Consider the following 19,480-nt stretch of genomic DNA (forward strand, 5'->3'; position numbering starts at 1 on the left):
CAGTTTACATTGCTTAATACTGAATGCTTTGGGATTATGAGAATTTTGTACACTTAATGTTTGTCACTTTTACCCACAGGCCCCCCAGGGTCCCGATGGAGAGAATATGGAGCTCTGGCAATTATCCTGGCTGGCATAGCCTTTGGTTTCCATCAGCTGTACAAGGTAGGTTGTGCTGCAGTTTTTTTGTTTTTTTTTTTAAATCATTTGTGAAAGACATATATAGTAATTTAGGTGTAAAAGTTAAACTTTTTTGTCAAAAGAAAACCTTGCTTACTTGATCCAAAAAAAAACCTTGGGCGCCATGAGGATTTTAACGTAACCTTCCTCTCTGCATAATAATTAACTAGAGTATTGGGAATGTATTTTAGTTGTGTATGCTCAGGTATGACTTTAATAGTTTTTCATTCTCACTGTCATCTTTTTTTTTTTTTTTTATTACCATACCCATGTTTCTTTACATTAATGGTGATGAGTATATTGAGCCAGTGTGTCTATGAAGATTCTTATTCATCTAAGTCATGATATACAGTATCTAACAGAATTAAGTCTAAAGCAACTGGACTTTGAGTTTTTCTTTTAATTATTTCACCACTCATCAGAGCGTTATGTTCAGTTCATCTGATTGGTAGTAAATTCCCCAGCATTTAAACCCTTTAATCAAGTTGCTTTAGACTTCATTCTACAGGTGTAGGACCCATTATCCAGAATACTCGGGACCAAAAGTATTCTGGATCTCCAAATCTCAAGTCTACTAAAAAAACAATAAAACATTAATTAAACCCAATAGGATTATTTTGCATCCAATAAGGATTACTTACAGTATATCTTAGCTGGGATCAAATATAAGGCATTTTTTTATTTTTACAGAGAAAATGGAAATCAATTTTAAAAATCTGAATTATTTGCTTACAATGGAGTCTATGGGAGACAGGCTTTCCTTAATTCAGATCTTTTTGGTTAATGGGTTTCCAGAAAACGGATCCCATACCTGTACTAGATTTTGAGCCAGTGGTTACAGAATAGCCATATCTTTCTTTACAGTTCTTTGTTTCAAAAGACATTTTAATTTTTTTATATGCTGACTGATATTTTTTTAAATAACAATTATTACACCCCTATTTTTTTTTTTTTTACATTTTTTAAATTATCTCATGGTACAAATGCTTAGGGAAGAGAATTTTACAGCTTTACTCTCTCACTTAAAGAGATTATTCAACTTTAAATTAACTTTTTATATTGTAGAGAGCGCTATACTGAAAAAAATCACAACTGGTATTCATTGTATATTATTTCTTTTTTTTTTAAATATTTAGGTTTATATTCAGCAACTCTCCAGTCTGGAATTTTAGCAGCTATATATTTTCCTAGCAACCAGGCAGTGGTTTGAATGAGAAACTGGAATATGAATAGGAGTGGGTCTAAATAGAAACAATAACAGTGAAATTATTTTGTTGTTTTTTGTCAGAAAAAAAAAAAAGCTGTCAAGCGGAAAACAAATTATTAAAAAGTATAGAAATAAAAAAATGAAGACCAGTTGCTAAAGCTAAAAACTGACCATTCTATAAAAGTAAAAGTTAATTGAAAGTTTAAGAAAAAAAAAACTTTTAGCACTGTAAGACACACATTCTTAGTTCTTTGCTAGAAGGATCCACCGGAGAATAATTAGTGTTTCTCATATGGTTTATGTTACATATATTTTTATGTAGATATCATATCCCCCATTATCACTGGAGACCACAATTACATAGTATAGTCTAGATGGGGCCTTAACAGTGCTTTGTAAAATGTAACAATTACCCTCTCATTCTTTGCATCTATGTTCCTTTTTATAAAGACCAATGCTTTGCTTACCATGCATGGTACACTGGTACATTGATACGTTGCTTACAATACCCTCCTCCAAGTCAATATTGAACAAATGAATAAAAGTGGACCCAATACAGAATCCTTCAATACCCACTATAAAAGCTTATCCAGTAGAGAATGTTTCATACAACCCTTTAGCCAGTTTTCTATCCATACAAAATGCTTTGGCAAAAACGTAGATCACATCTACTGCTACGGAAGTTCCAAGTTGTTACTGCCATTTTGTTTTACATTATTTGTCTTTCATAAAGCCATGTTGATCACTACTTCTGCATTTTCCAGAATATAATCTTGAATATGCTTGTCATGTTGGAGCAGTAAAGGGTTAAGTTTTCAATTTAGAAAGTCTGTTTTGAATCCACATTTGAGGGAAACCCTTCACAGTAGGGGGTAATTCACAAATACCCCCTAAAAGACGGTGAAGACGGACTGTCTGGCTAGGGGACTGTGAAGTGTGAAGAGCTAGACAGGGCCAAATGAATCAACAAGGTAACTAAATTATCATGAAACAAAACGATTTTTTAGTGTGAGTAAAATGTATAGCCCACTCCAGATACCTTGTGCTTCGGTTTAAACAAAAAATACTTAACTCTGGAGCGCCCTCCTCTGTCCAGACTTCCCAGATGAGGTCTTATGGGATACCTGTGCTACAGTGGAGTGGTCTATCTCAGGGCAAATTCTTAGCTAATATTTCTTTAGGCCCATAAAATAAATATCTTTTACTAAAGATAAAAATCATGGCACCCAGCAATTAGCTTGTAGCTAGGGCTCCCCACAGACCCCAAACACTCCCATGTTATGATGATCCATCTTGGGATTATCTCATATGCTGATAAAACCAGAATAATATATGTTAGGCCTGGTGTGTTTGGTGTCTATGAAAAGAGAATTCCATTTCCCACATAATGCTAATGGTTCTATAATTCTGGTGAATACCCGTAAGTATTTGAGGCTAGCTTTAAAATAAAACTGTCACCAGAACAGCCAGTTACCAAATGATGACCCGTCCTCACCTTTCTCATTGGATGGGAGCGTGACCTACCTTGTAACCTGTAGATCAATGGCCCAGACAACTGGGAAAACATATGCCTTTAGGGACCGAGCTGCTCAGGAGGTATATGTCGCTATTTTTCAGTCCCCCCGGAACACGGATTACATAGGACCATTCTATTGGTGATGTATGTAGGTTTCTGCATTTTTGTCCCTTTTTATTTTATAACTGTTTGCAACTTGTATGTCATTTTTGTAACCTTAACCGTTTTCATATAATATATGCGCTGTCTACTTTGGATTATTAAATATAAAATATAATAAGTTTGTCTTTGTGCTCTAAATGAACCTTTATGCCTTACGCAGAGTGTGTATGTTAAATGTGTTTTAACCCCTTGCTAGTTAGAAGGAAAGTGTGTCTGCTTAACCCTTTGTTTGCTTGCAGAAAAGTTGTGTGTTGTCTGTAGACTAACTTGCATTGTCTGCTGGGGTGTCTGCTAGAGTGCTTAGTTAGAGTTAGAAGGCCTAGGGTGATTTGCCTCTGTGAAGCATCAGTGTCCAATAGAACATCTAGACTGGAGGGGTGCTTGCGGCCTGAAAACACTGTGGTGGCAATTTTTAAGTTCGGCGGGTTGGGGCTGTTTGGGGTTGATTGCATGAGTTAGCGAGAAACTGTGTAGTTGATGTGTTAACCCATACAGCCGCCCACCTGGTCACTTACATCTGTGGTGGCGTTTGTGACAATGCTACTTTAAAAACTGTTTGCCAACAACAGATGTGGGTTGAAATTATAATTTCTTTTTAAATATTGGAAATGCATCTTCTTTCTCAAATCTTTTTGTACCATGCAATATGAAAAGGAGTCTGAGAAAAAGACCTGGCTAAAAGCAAACTAGAGTCTCTATAAATATTCAAGGGTGTAATCCTTCAGGGCAGGAGGCCTTCCACATTACTTTGCTAAGGTTTAATACCATTTCCTGTGTCACCGCTGACTTGTTTGAGAAGAGCTGTATGTGATGAGTGGAAAGAAGTGAAGAAAAGAACTGGTTAAGCACATTTGCTTTTTCAAGAGACCATTGTAACATATAATAATAAAATATTTCCATTTTTATTAATGGAGCCATACTTTCAACCTGTATTGTTTCAATTCTGATATACTGAAAAAAAAATGGGATCAGTTGTTGCATGTAAAGCAGTTTTAGGAAACTGAATTTTAGTACTTTCAGATTCATTGTTTAGCAGGCAGGTTGGGTTATGAAGTTTTCAGCTAAAAACACAGAAAACAGAAATTTAACATGCTTTTAAATAGCTATTTAACATGCTATTAAGTTATTACTGTTCAAACTTTATTTTTAAGCCAGAGAGGACTGACACTCTTACCGCATATAAAAACATTAAATTACATAATACACCGAGACCCAGGTCATCTAATACTTGCATACTTCTAATATGCTCTGGGTTGTAAAAGGTCGCTGGATCCAGTTTAAAATATTTTTTGTTTTTAATATATTTTTAAATTACTTTCTCTGTAATAAACAAAACGACCTTTTCTTTGATGTTAACGAAGCTGCATAAATCCATGTCGGTTGCAAAGCAGTCCTATAGGTCTTTTAAAATGTTTAATTGTTTTTTAGTAGATTAAGACAAGAGAATAATTCTTGAGTAAAAAATACCCATAAAACCTAAAAGTGGTGTTTGAATGGCAGCGGCCTGCTCAGTTCCATGACTTCTAGTTTTCTTACCTTTTACAGAGATACCTGCTCCCATTGATCATTGGTGGCAGGGAAAGCCGCAAGCAGCTGCAGCGTATTGAGTCTGGGGTGTCTGAGATGAGTGGCAGTGTGACACAGACAGGTAAAGATTAACGACTCCATTTCACCCTTCTTCACACACACACAGCCCCCCCTCTTCCCCTCCTCCTGCTCCTTCAGTATTCGTCTCTTCCCTTTTATATGGTGACTTCATTTATCTGCTCGCAAAATCTGTTCACATTTGCAAATGAAGGCGCCGTCATTTCGGTTTAATTTGAAATTGCTTGTTTACTGTCGCTGCGGCCTCAATTAATTATGTTTTTACGGAAAGGCTCCCAACCTCAGAATATTAATAAGGGAATTGGAGTGACAGCTTTTTAGAGCAATGCAAGGTTCAAGCATCTACCTCCTCTCAGCCATGCAGCAAGAGTGTGGAGAATTGCCTGGATTTGTTTGTTTAGGAATTATCTTCTTCATTTCCTCTCCTTCCATTGCATCCAGAATTTATTAATATATATTAATATATATATATATATATATATATATATATATATATATATATATATATATATATATATATATAATGTGACATATAGTGATACAAATATATTTATATTAATAACATTTGTTCATCATATTGCCCAGCATATAGAAAAGAAAAGGGAAGAGTTAACTTTCTGAGATTATAGTTCTGTAGCATTTAGTCCTGAATTTATGGGCAACAAGATAAGAACTTGTACATTGTAGAATATATATATATATATATATATATATATATATATATATAACATAATTTTAGGTAGTAGCCCAGTCTTACCCAGTCTTATATCAGTCTTTATTCATTTTAATAATACAAAAATTCTTCCTTCATTGTGCTGGGGTAAAAATTGAAGTAAAAAAAAGTTTTTATTGCTCTTGTAAATACATGTTTTTGTTAATTATGTCTCCACTGGTAAATATGTAGCCTGAGCACTGCTAAATGATAGGCTTTGCCTCAAATGACTGCATTATAACTCATTCTTTCATAATTAGTCTTGTTGCCTATCTTTTACATTGGCCCTACAGTGCAGAGTGCAGATGTGACTTAAACTGTTACAACCTGTGGTAAAACTTGTTGAACATTTTACAGCATTTTATAAAAATTTGAATTGCTGCGGAAATCTTTTTATAGTGGCCTTCTAAAAGTCTTTATTGGAACAGAATATATATCTGTATTTCAAAAAGCAACCAGCGTACTAAAGGAAAATTGCTAACAAACGTAAAAGTGTTTTGTTTTTTTTCAGTAGTGTTTCTTTTTTGGCCAAATCCTTTAAAACTAGAGTTGAATATATTAGTGCACATCCCCTTTAAGCCATTTCTGTTGCTGCTTAAATGCCTGCACTAGATAAAAAAAAGATAAAAAATATACTGTGTAAAATATAAATAAAAGGAAAATGGGATGATTTTCATTTAAACCCAGTTTTAAACTGCAGATAGTACGAAGACAACATACCAAATGTTGAAACAGAATTATTTTTCTGAAAAATATAATATAGTATACAGTATATGCTTGTTTTGAATTTGATGCTAGCAACACCAGAAAATTGTGTAATGTTAAAAAAAAAAAACACCTGGTAAAACATGTATGTATATCTTTATTTATAAAGCGCTACTTACTTGTATGCATCGCTGTACAGCAGAACAATGGGTTAATACAGGGATCCCCAAACTTTTATACCCGTAAGCCATATTCAAATGGAAAAACTTTTGGAGAGCAACACAAGCATGAAAAAAGTTCCTGGAGGTGCCAATGAGAGCTATAAATGGCTAACTGATAAGACCCTATGTTGACTAGCAGCCTACAGAAGGCTCTTTTTGGCAATTACACTGGGTTTTTATGCAATCAAAGTTTGCCTTCTAACCAAAAATTCAAAAATGAGCACCTGCTTTGAGGCAACTGGGAGCAACATCCAAGGGGTTGGGGAGCACCAACTACTAAGCCACTGGTTGGGGATCACTGGGTTAATACTACAGGGGGTTATTAAAATAATAATAGATAAATACAAAGTATAACAATAATTACAAATTAATACAAGGTACAGTTGCAGTAACTTAAGAATCAAAGAGAGAAGAGGATGGAGGTCCCTGTCCCATAGAGCTTACAATCTAAACATCTCAAGAATTGGCAAGAGGTCAGTACCATGATTGGGAATAAAAAGAGTGGATCCCAGAGAATTTCTCAGAAGTAAAGATGGGGAAGCGTACACGACAAATCACTGCAAGGGAGGAGAATATTGCTGTGATTTAAGAATAACGTTCATCAACGTAAAATTGCAGAGAATTTGGGGATTTCCTTATCTACAGTATATAATTTTATTAAAAGGTAAAAAGAAATCTCTGTACCCAAGGGAAAACGCCAAAAGCAACATTGGTTGCACATGATCTTCAGGTCCTTTAGATGGCAATATATTAAAAGACACAATTTGGTAGTGGAAATCACTGCATGGGCACTGCACTGCTATGCAAAAAAGAAACCTTATATAAACATGATTCAGAAATGCCACCTTCTCTTTGCCCATATAGGAAGCAAATTGATGAGATAGGCAGGCACTCCGGAAATCCATATAAGTAGAATTGAAGCTCAAATGTTAAAGTAAGATCAAAAGTATTTTATTGAATAATACACATAAATGCTGTGCCTTATGCATTTTGTGCCATTTTGGGCACTTAATCATAATCACTGCCTATGATTAAGTGCCCAGAATAGGGGGTACATTATTATATATAAAATTCCACTACACCAATCTAGTTATTTAGTGTGGAATGTGTGTAGGTTTATGTTGTAATGCAGTTATACTTAGAAGTGTTCCTTTTCTATTACATGACCTGTGTCTTTTCTTTTCTTCTCATTTTCTGTGAATGGTTTTTTGGCCTCTAAAGTTGGTTTGTAAACTGTATTGAATTTTTGTAGTATGTCAAATGCTTCAAGCCCTGTAGAGCTCTGTTATTTCTTAGTATTCTGCTAAGTTAAGTATGCTTTGGAGTAGTGTCAAATATTGTAATTTGTCATCTCTGCTCCCCACAGTTATTCAATACAACAGGTGTAGACAGGGATTCCCTGCACTACCAATGGAAATGTATTTTGGGCATTTTGTCGTCTATAGGGACTGCAAAGCAATGACTCTACCCTTAACTGTCACTTTACACATGACTTTCCAGCTTTCACAAATACCTGTTGAACTAATGTAGGGTACAACTGAGAGTAATTCAGAAAAGGGCACTTTGTTGCATGTTTTGGTGAACATGCAACATACAACTGCAGTTCAAGTCTATAAAGTTTAGTTATCTGTAGCTTTTTCTGTAGAGCCAGTGCAGCCCTGTCCTGCATGCAATCACTAACCAGTTGTTGGCATGCTTTTAAAACCTTTCCATTTACAAAAATGTAGGCTGTATTTCCCATTCATAACATTGAGGGCATAGCTTACTGTAGCTTGTACAGAGAACTTTCTTCTTCGCATGTTTGCATATAGTTGGTAGTGATGAGCTAATTTTTTCACCAGGCATGGATTTGCAGCGGCATTGGCGAATTGTTTCATGAAAATTCACAGCAGAAAAATTTGGCGCGTGTAAAAAATTTTTGTTGCGCGTCAAATTGGGCACAGTCACGCTAAAAAAAAAAAAAAGGCACTTATATATATACACACTTATACTATTTATACTACATAAACTTTCCCTTTATGGTGTTTTCAAAAGATGAGAAATAAATCGTGCATAAATGGTAGAAAGCCTAGGAGCTCAGCAAGGGTACTTTCTTACAAAAGTCTTTAGATGAACTATGTTACACAAGCTGTTTGTATTCACACAAATATGAGCATGATCCCAAATCATTCTAGTGTTACAGAATCCTCAGACACTTATTACTCCCTTGACTACAGATTTTGGTTCAGTTGCTATCATTCTGCTTATTTGAACACTGCTAATAGTGCTTAGAGCAAGTCAAATGAGAGTTTGAAGTGAGCTTTCTTACATACCCCATGAAAGTGCCCTTCTTAAAATACAATCATTTAAAATGCATTGTATTCTGAATGCTAGAACATTTTTATCACATGGTGCTTGATCCTTAAAGCTTTGTCAGCAAGTGTATGTTTGTGTGTAATATTTCCAGTCTGCCACAACTGTAATGTTAGGGCTCTGGCACACGGGGAGATTAGTCGCCCGCGACAAATCTCCCGTGTCTCGGGCTACTAATCTCCCCGGATTGCCATCCCACCGGCGAAAATGTAAATCGCCGGTGGGATGGCACACGCAGCGGCGCGATTTCAGTGAGATCGCGCAAGTTTCCTCTCGAGGCAACTTGCGCGATCTCACTGAAATCGCGCCGTCGTGTGTGCCATCCCACCGGTGGGATGGCAGGTGATGGCAACTCGGGGAGATTAGTCGCCTGAGACACGGGAGATTTGGCCCTTAGGAAACCCATGAAGATGTTTGCTTCAAGATTGCTGGGGATGACTCTGATCTCTGGATAGAGTACTTTTCTCTACCCTGCGCTCTCTTGTCTCAGTGTCTTGCTGCCACTGTGGGCTTTGTCAGGCAAATGACAACAGAGAATAGATGGATAAAAAAGACGAAGCCTGAGATACAGAGAGATAAACCCTCTGATAAATGACAGGCTGTGATAAGGGACACACACAGCTATACTTCTCAATCCAGACAAGCCTCCGCCACAGTGATACATGGCAAAACCCACAGATGAGATAGGAGGGGAGTGATTATACAGAAGGAACATAAATTACAGACAGTGGACAGAGGTTCTGAAGCACTGCCTGTTTGTGCAGCTTTAGAAAGTAACAAACATTCAGCCACTGCTAAACAAAATGTGTGTGAAGCGTAACACTAAATATACTGTTTTATAATTCTTATGTTTGCATGCTTTTTTCTATCATTTATAATTTTCTACTTGCTTTAAGTATTATTTGTCTATAACACATACAGCTTGGTTTGGATACCCCTAGAAAACTGTCAGTTACTTTAATCTACTTTTTTAATTTTTCATTAGAAATTATCTAAACATAAGAAACTAGAGGACATAGAAGTGACAGGGGGAACAGACAGGAAGAAGGGTGCTATAATAATATTTCCTTGCTTACTGGACAAACCATTTGAATATAGAAAATTCAAATACTGTCAATACCTATTATTATTCAAGGATACATTTTTCTTCTTCACAGATCATTACTCTGCATATATTCTGTACTGTAGGTAGAAGGGCACAGTTTACAAAATGAATCTGGTCCATTCTTACCCAATTAAATGTAATTGTTTCTGTTGTGGTCTACATTTTGGTGTCATCTACTAAACATTTCAACTATGGTGCCAGGAAGATTTTTCCTTAGTCAAAATGGCAACTGGCCTGCTGGAACTTATATATAATTTACTATACTATTTTACCAAAAGTATCCAGACACTTGAAGCAAAGACAGGACATGACTGTTTGCCAAGAGCATGTTTTTATAAATAATCGAGCAGCTGCAACAGGTCAAACGTCACCATGAGCACTGGCAAGCCTTGGCTGGTGTGGTGAAAAGATTGCTGCTGTTGAATGCTGGAGCAGTGAAAGGGTGTTTTTATCACAGTGATCAATCACACTTTGCCACTTTGTTTGACAGTGTGATTCTGGGTTTGGCAGATACCCACAGAGTAGTATCTGCCTGACTGCATAATTCCAACTATAAAGTTTGACAGGATACTGTTGGCCTTATAGTGTATTGCACTGTATTTTTAGTTCAGTTCCAATATAGTGGAACTAGAATGTATGGTTTGTTGCTATTTGAGTAATGCTAGCATATAAAGTGGCGTAACCTCACTGGGATCTAAGCAATACTCATGTCAGGAGTACTATTTAAGTTGTTTCATGTTTAAAGCTGCATCATTTTAAATTATGTTTAGTGCTTGGATGTCTCATGAGTTTGTCAACTGACATTCCTTTGTGTAAGGGGTGGCAGATAAATACTCTGCTTATTAATATTTCATATGGAAGTATGTATAGAGTATACCTCGAACAAGGTTATAAGTGTCAGAGTAAGGAAAATAGTTGACACTATTCTGGAGTCATAATAAAAAACGGGCAAATTCTTAACTCAAATGGAAGGTGGTATATAGTTAACAGTAAAGACAGCTGTCCCTTAGCTTTTCAACTTGTGGATTTCTGTTATTTATATGTCCTAGCATAACATTAGGGAAAGAAAGACATACTTTTGGATCCAAATGTGGGAGCATCGCATGCAAAGACCTTACAAATATCTGTCCATGTTACAGAATGCAGAAGTTTTCTGGGATCATCCTCTTATTGCAGATAATATATTAATGACTCCTTTTTGTTTGCAAAACCGTGGTGCCCTCACTCTCAAGATCCCTAATCAGCCATTCATTACCGCAAAATCACATACCCACCCATCTGTATTCCATACTATCTGAGAACTACTTTCCATTGTGGCAAAGCACCTGTACATTGGGGTTTTCAAAGGAGCTGAGCTTCAGTCTGCCATCCAGTTACACCAAAATCACACACCTGCCCATCTGACCAATTGTGTTGCACCAATTCATAGTATTGCAGAACAACTCAGCAGCACATTCTGACAGAGGGCAAATAAATATACCTGGGTATTGATAAAGGTGCTAAACTTTAATCTGTCATCCTTTTACCTATAATAAACTGGCTCGTCTGACCAGTCAGATTGTGTCATTCCATATTATCAGGAAACTACTCAGCAGGGCATTGTGACAAAAAGGATAAACACTAGGGGTTTTAAAAGGTGTTAAATTTCAATCAGCAGTTTGTTTTATCCAAAACTATACACCCACCATCTAACCATTGAGATTAAATAAATGTATATATATGCAATAAATATTGTTCTGATGGTGATAGACTTGAAAGCAATATTGCCCTAAAGGAGTTGTTAGAGTACCAAGCCCAGCTTTTAAATCAACAATTTTTTGTATTTTATTCTTTCAGTGACTCAATTGCAGACAACCCTAGCAGCTGTACAGGAACTGCTGATCCAGCAACAACAAAAGATCCAGGAACTGTCCCTGGAACTTTCTGCTTCCAAGGTGAGCAAGAAGGCCTTTTATCCTTTATTCTTTTGGGTAACCTCTGGGTCCAAGTGGTATCATATATATACACTGCTCAAAAAAATAAAGGGAACACAAAAATAAGACATCCTAGATCTGGATGAATGAAAAATTCTTATTAAATACTTCATTCTTTACATAGTTGAATGTGCTGACAACAAAATCACACAAAGATTATCGATGGAAATCAAATTTATCAACCAATGGATTTGGAATCACACTCAAAATTAATGTGGAAAAAAACACTACAGGCTGATCCAACTTTCATGTAATGTCCTTAAAACAACTCAAAATGAGGCTCAGTAGTGTGTATGGCCATGTGCCTGTATGACCTCCCTACAACGCCTGGGCATGCTCCTGATGAGGTGGCAGATGGTCTCCTGAGGGATCTCCTCCCAGACCTGGACTAAAGCATCCACCAACTTCTGAACAGTCTGTGGTGCAACATGGCATTGGTGAATGGAGCAAGACATGATGTCCCAGATGTACTCAATTGGATTCAGGTCTGAATCCAAGAACAAAGTATTTAATAAGAATATTTCATTCATTCAGATCTAGGATGTCTTATTTTTGTGTTCCCTTTATTTTTTGAGCAGTGTGTATATATAATGTCATGTCAACAGGATACCGCTTCAAACTGGATTTATGGCGAATCATATTTATGGGATCCCCAGCTTTTCTGCATAACAAAGAAGTAGAACGAAGTAGACTAGAATTGCTCTACATTATGTTTCCAGGTTCTGTACCAGTAATGTGGATAAAGAAAAACTCACCAGCAATCCCTGGCTCCTCCAAAAAAACTTTCACCTGGTGCACAGTATCAAGAGGAAATGGCACCCTCCAATCCAAACTAAAACAACTTAGATGCTGGCACAACAAGGCAGTTAGAAGCAGGAAAAACCTGTGCATTTATTTAGTGCAACACAGTAATAGTTCAGGGAGTGAAGCATTACTGGTGATGTTGCCCAGGGCAACCAATCCGTATTTAGATTTCAACAGTTAGAAAACCAAAGCATCTGATTGACTGCTATTGGCAAACATCTCCGGTAATGTTTCATTACACTTTTTACACAGCGTGTAACTCTGTTTTTTAAAACACTGCACTGTTTATGGGTCATATACACGTAATATACTGTATATAATCATGTTTTATAGTGAGATAGGTAGTCCTATTCCAGATTTTGGCCTGGAACCTCTTGGTCTGTAGGTATGCCACAGGCATAACAACATAGAATACTTGATTGTATTGTGTAATATATTTATTGTTTCTGGTCAAAGTAAATTATTTTTATATTAATAAAGATTTATGTGTTTACTGGACAGGCATCCAGTTCTACGAACACAATTCTTGAGTCCCAAAACATTCAAGAACTAAAGTCTGAAATTTACTCTTTGAAAGGGCTCCTCCTTAACAGGTAAACATAATCATGGAATTTGCTGCATTTGGAATGATGTATGTTACCTATATTTGAAGAATTGTATAATTAAATTTAGTTTTTTTGTAATTCTATATAGTTAGTTACAAACAACACAAATCCATCAGTTGTCCTCTCATTTGGCTTCTAAGTAAGCTGTCCTGCCCCAAAACTTCAGATTTGTTTGAACCGCCTACTGAATGTTTAACACACCTTAACCACAGTTTAAATTCTTTTTGAAGGCCCCTGTAGTATTAATCCATCTAGACCCCTGTTTCTTAAACTTTGGTCCCCAGATGTTAATGGAATACAGTTACTAGAGCACTTTAACCTTTGATGCCATATGTTTACGGATTATAAGTTTAAGATACATAGAGGATGAGGTTGAAAAGAGGAACATCCATCCAGTTCAACCTTTCTCCAGTTTGCCTCACAGGGACCAGCTTAGTGTTGTACTGCAAATGTATCATTGTATTCACTTACACCCCTTTCTTGAAACTCTAAATCTAAAGATCTTTCAGTACAACAGCTGCCTAAAGAAGAGAATTCCACAACTTCACAGCTCTTACTGTAAAAAAAAAAAAAAAAAAAAATCTCATCTTAAGATGAAACCTCCTTTCTTCTAATTTGAATGGATGCCCTCTTGATCCTAATGTTAAATACAGCTTCAGAGAGTTTATTATACATAGCTATCTTTTCCTTCTTCAGAGTAAAGAATCCCAACTTGGCCAATCCTTCATGCATATTTTGATCACAATGTATAACCTTACATTTATTGATACTGAGTTTATATGCCACTTGCCCATTAAGTCATTAATGAAGAAACTGAATAAAACTGAACCTACTTAAAACCCTACACTAACCATGCTCTATACAAAATTCTTTAGAAACTGGAATTGCTTAACATTTTGTCCAGCCCATTGCTACCATACCAGATGAACTGGTAATCACATTTGCTCCTTTTGAGTGCCTTGTAATCAAAATTGCAACACACCCTCTGCCAGCTTCATTTTACTACTGATATACTTTGAAAAACTGGGATTAGTCTTTATCTTTAAAGACATCCCTCATTTTCTGTTTTTGCCTTCCTGATTGCTACTTTACCTCTGCGTTTATAGGCCCTAAAAGGAGTATCTATGCCCTCTGAATTTTTAAATGGTTTAAAGAAGCAGTAACACCAATTTTTTTAATATTCCCCACAAAGCAGCTATATTGATAGGTATGGCTTATTTTCCTTGGAATTTTTAAAATCTTCAGCTTGAATTTGACTTTCAAAGTGCCCCATAGTAGAAAGGCAAAAAGGTGACAGCAGGTTGAATTCCTTTGTGCGCTGAACCAGAAGTTAGCTTTGCACCGATAACCTTATTTACGTAAGTTCTTTTCAGCATCTGAATCTTAAATTTATGTCTCTGTTCATTCGGACAGCTTTAGGGGTAATGATGTGAGCAAATATTTAGCAGATGCTGGAAAAAAAGCTTAGGTGATGTAGGTTATTGGTGCAAAGCTGACTTACAGTTCAGTGCACAGGAATTTAAGCCGCCGCTGCCTTTTCGCTTTTCTTCTGTGGGGCACTTTGCAATAGGGATACACCTAATCCAGGATTCAGTTCGGCCAAATACAAATCCCTAAAAACATGTGCCTTTTTGCTCAATTAACAAGGAAGTTGAACATTTTTTACATATTTGGATCAGTATTACATAGTAAGTTGGATTGAAAAAAGAAATACATCCATCGCGTTCAACCATAATGCCTATATATAACCTGCCTAACTTCTAGTTGATCCAGAGGAAGGCAAAAAACCCCATCTGAAGCCTCTCTAATTTGCCTCAGAGGGGAAAAAATTCCTTCCTGACTCCAAGATAGCAATCGGACCAGTCCCTGGATCAACTTGTACTAAGAGCTATCTCCCATAACCCTGTATTCCCTCACTTGCTAAGAATTCATCCAGCCCCTTCTTAAATCTATATAATGTATCAGCCAGCACGACTGATTCGGGGAGGGCATTTCACAACTTCACAGCTCTCACAGTAAAAAATCCTTTCCGAATATTTAAACGGAACCTCCCTTCTTCTAAACGGAGTGGGTGCCCTCGTGTCCGTTGGAAGGACCTACTGGTAAATAAAACATTCGAAAGGTTATTATATGATCCCCTTATATATTTATACATAGTTATCATGTCACCTCTTAAGTGCCTCTTCTCCAGTGTAAACAGACCCAACTTGGCCAGTCTTACTTCATAACTGAGACTTTCCATACCCTTTACCAACTTAGTTACCCTTCTATGGACCCTCTCTAACTCAGTCATGTCCCGTTTGAGCACTGGAGACCAGAACTGAACAGCATATTCTAGATGGGGCCTTACCAGCGCTCTGTAAAGGGGAAGAATAACCCCCTCCTCCCGTGAATCTATACCCCTTTTAATACAGCTCAAAACCTTGTTTGCCCTTGCAGCTGCTGCCTGGCATTGCTTGCTACAGCCAAGTTTATTATCTACAAAGACTCCAAAGTCCTTCTCCATTATGGATTTGCCTAGTGCAGTCCCATTAAGGGTATAAGTGGCTTGCATATTTTTACATCCCAGGTGCATGACCTTACATTTATCAAGATCCTGCTGCAAGGATGCCACATCCTGGATAGAATTGACTGGTCTGCAGAGTTTTGTGTCATCTGCAAACACTGATACATTACTTATAATACCCTCCCCCAAGTCATTTATGAACAAGTTAAACAAAAGTGAACCCAGTACAGAACCCTGAGGGACCCCACTGAGAACCTTATTCCAAGTAGAGAATGTACCATTAACAACCACCCTCTGTACCCGATCCTGTAGCCAGTTTTCTATCCATGTGCAAACGACTTCACTAAGACCAATAGACCTTAGTTTAAAAAGCAGTTGGCAAAATCCAAATAGATTATATCTACTGCATCCCCATTGTCCAGCTTCTTACTTACCTCATCATAAAAAGCAATTAAATTGGTCTGATATGACCTGTGCTTCATAAAGCCATGCTGATTACTGCTCATAATGGCATTCTCCAGTACATAATTTTGTATGTAATCCCTTAACAAGCTTTCAAATAACTTGCCTACCACAGATGTCAAACTTACAGGCCTATAATTGCCAGGCTGAGATCTTACTCCCTTTTTAAATATAGGAATGACATTCGCCTTCTTCCAATCCCTAGATACCATACCTGATGAAAGCGAGTCTGAGAATATCAGAAACAAAGGCCACTGTAATTCTGACCCTAGCTTTCTTTCAGTACCCGAGGGTGTATTCCATCTGGCCCAGGTGCCTTGTTTACATTTATCTTGTGTAACCCTTTAAGCACCTTATCCTGTGTCAACCACTGTGTAGTTGGAGCTGAGGCAACAGTGCAGCTATTGGGTGGGACTTGGCCCACTGGCTCCTCTACTGTATATACAGAAGAAAAGAACTGGTTAAGCACATCTGCCTTTTCTGTATCCTCTGTAACCATATTGTTACTATAACTCAATGGGGCCACACCCTCAACCTGCATCTTTTTACTATTAATATACTTAAAAAACTTTTTGGGGTTAGTCTTGGCCTCTGCTGCAATGCGCTCCTCATTTTCTATCTTTGCCTTCCGGATTGCTGCTTTACAACACTTGTTATAGTGTTTATATTAATTAAACGCAGCTACTGTCCCCTCTGACTTATATTTCTTAAAATTTTTCCTTTTTTTCCCTATTAACTTCTTTACCTCAGTTTTAAGCCACATAGGGTGATTCTTAACACTTCTATTTTTTCTTATTAATGGAATAAATTGAGAACATGATTTAATATCATTTTAAATGACAACCATTTCTGTGTTTTTATCAGAAAACATAATGCCCCAATCTATGCCCTGAAGCACTGCCCTTAAGGAGCTAAAATTTGCTTTTCTAAAATTCAGTGTCTTTGTTGCCCCCATGTAAATTTGTTTCCTGCACCAAACATCAAATGAAATAACATTATGATCACTATTACCCAGGGGTTCAACCATAGCATGGTTCCTGGTTGGCTCCTCAACAACCTGTGACATAAAGTTGTCATGCAGCAAGTTTATAAACTTGTTCCCATTTACTGTCCTGGCAGAACTATGGCTCCAGTCAATATCAGGATAATTAAAATCCCCCATTATTATCACTTGCCCCAAACTAGCAGCCTTTTCTATTTGCAACAGGAGCTGAGCCTCCTCCTCCTCACTTACATTAGGGGGTCTATAGCATACCCCTACAATTAGTTTGGTAGATTCTTTACTATCTGTGAGAAGCTCAACCCATAAGGATCCAGCTCCCTCTGTTACCCCCATCACTTCCTTTTTAATATTTGCTTTTAATCCCTGCTTAACGAACAGACACACTCCTCCTCCTTTTCTATTGCCCCTGTCCCTCCGAAACAATGTATAACCCCCAATATTAACTGCCCAGTCATGAGACTCATTCAATCAAGTTTCAGCAACACCAATCACATCATATTTCCGCTCCAATGCCAGTACCTCCAGCTCTCCCATTTTACCAGACAGACTCCTTGCATTGGTAAACATACATTTAATACTGGTACCAGAGTGAGAATGACATGTAAACAATTTATGGGCCTCCCTGCCATTATCAGTATCCCGAAGCAAGTCTCCCCCCCCCCCCATTTTCCCTTACTATGCCCACTACCTCATCTATCCTGTCTACCACAGAATTACCCCCTGCACCCTCCCCCCCATTCCTAGTTTAAAATCTCCTCCAACCCTCTAGCCATCTTTTCCCCCAAAGCAGCTGCCCCATCATCATTGAGGTGCAGCCCATCCCGGCAAAGTGCTTGTAGCCGATGGAGAAATCAGCCCAGTTCTCGAGAAACCCAAAGCTCTCCTCTCTGCACCAATTTCTCAGCCACGCATTAATCTCCCTAAGCTCCCGCTGCCTTCTTAACGTTACTTGTGGCACAGGTAATATCTCTGAGAAAATTATCTTGGAAGTCCTCGCCCTCAACTTCTCGCCTAGCTTTTTAAAATCGTTCTTGAGGACTTCCCCCCCTCCTCTAACTTTGTCATTGGTACCTATGTGTACCAAGACCGCCGGGCCTTCCCCAGCCCCTCCCAACAATTTGTCCACTCGTTCCACCACATGCCGAACCCTGCGACAAATTACCCTATCCACCTTTATAATAATTTAATCCCCTACAACTATAGCCTGCCTTCCCTTCCTAGCACTACTCCCCCCACCTGTATTAGAGGTGCCGGCTCCCAGGGTGCTCTGAGAGTCAGCCTGCTCCATACATGCTAGCTCAGAGCTGTCTTCTCCAGCATCTTCACCTAAACCGGCAAATCTGCTGGTTTGTACAAGCTGTGAACCAGCCCCCCTACCCTTCCGTCCCCTACTGCCCCTCTTAACTGTTACAAACCTGTCTCCCTCATTAACCCCCACTGTTCCTTCTCCACCCCCCCCCCACTACACCAGCCCCTGCCAGTGGTTGCCCCGTGCCTCCTGTCCTCCCCCACATTTGCAGCTGCCCTCAGTGCTGCCAGTTCCCACCTTATGTCTGCAATTCAGATTCCAAATGGAAAACCCACCTGCATCTCTCACAAGTAAATGCTGAATGGAACTGCTGCTCCAGGACCACATACATGCGACAAGATACACACTGAGTAACACCAGCAATCATACTGCAACTCATATTGCCACTGGGTACTTACAGTCTCCCGAGTGCAATCCCTTGTATAGTGCCTTTTTAGTTTCAAACGCCTTTTTGTTTTTAACGCCTGCTAAACACTTAATTCACATGCAACACTTAGCAGCTCCCACACTCGCTGTGCAGTCAGTAACTTATAGAGGTGTTCAGCCGTTTTTTTTTCAAAGGATTTCGGATTTGTCCGGATCCTAAAATTGTGGATTCAGTGAATCCCTACTTTGCATGTCAAACTGAAGGTTTTAAATCCAAGGTGAAGTAAGCCCTACCTATCGTAGCTGTTTTGGGGGGAATTACGTTTTGTTTTTATAATTGGTGTTATTGTTCCTTTAAAGATTTCTCCCACTCTCTCACCTGATTATAACCCTAACTGAATCAGACACCTGACTCTTGCAAGTCCAGTTGCTTTAGAGTTACTTATGCTAGGTATATCATGACCTGGATGAATGAAAACCTTCATAGTCATAAATAAACAAGCAATATGTTTTTTACTTATGTGTAAATGGTTCTTCATTATCTAAGTTTAGGACCTGCATAAAAAATAGATCATGCATTTGGTCTTATTTATGTGGAAATTTTAGGCTTAAAAGGGTACACAAAATGTTGGCGCCACTGTAGTTTATGCTGTTTACAGTCTTCTAACATGTTTTATTTTCAATTGC

The 19,480-nt window shown here is 38.0% G+C and overlaps 1 protein-coding gene across 1 annotated transcript in view; it reads left to right on the forward strand.

The window, feature by feature from the left end:
• Window positions 1-19,480, forward strand: part of pex14 (peroxisomal biogenesis factor 14) — a 136,245-nt gene that overhangs the window by 115,205 nt on the left and 1,560 nt on the right. Inside the window, exons 5-8 of the mRNA XM_002939410.5 lie at window positions 80-165; window positions 4,611-4,713; window positions 11,602-11,699; window positions 13,044-13,135. Of these exons, the coding sequence (XP_002939456.1) occupies window positions 80-165; window positions 4,611-4,713; window positions 11,602-11,699; window positions 13,044-13,135 (379 nt within the window). The remainder of the gene's footprint in view (window positions 1-79; window positions 166-4,610; window positions 4,714-11,601; window positions 11,700-13,043; window positions 13,136-19,480) is intronic.

Source organism: Xenopus tropicalis, chromosome 7 (genome assembly GCF_000004195.4).
Source record: "Xenopus tropicalis strain Nigerian chromosome 7, UCB_Xtro_10.0, whole genome shotgun sequence".
Lineage (NCBI taxonomy): Eukaryota > Metazoa > Chordata > Amphibia > Anura > Pipidae > Xenopus > Xenopus tropicalis.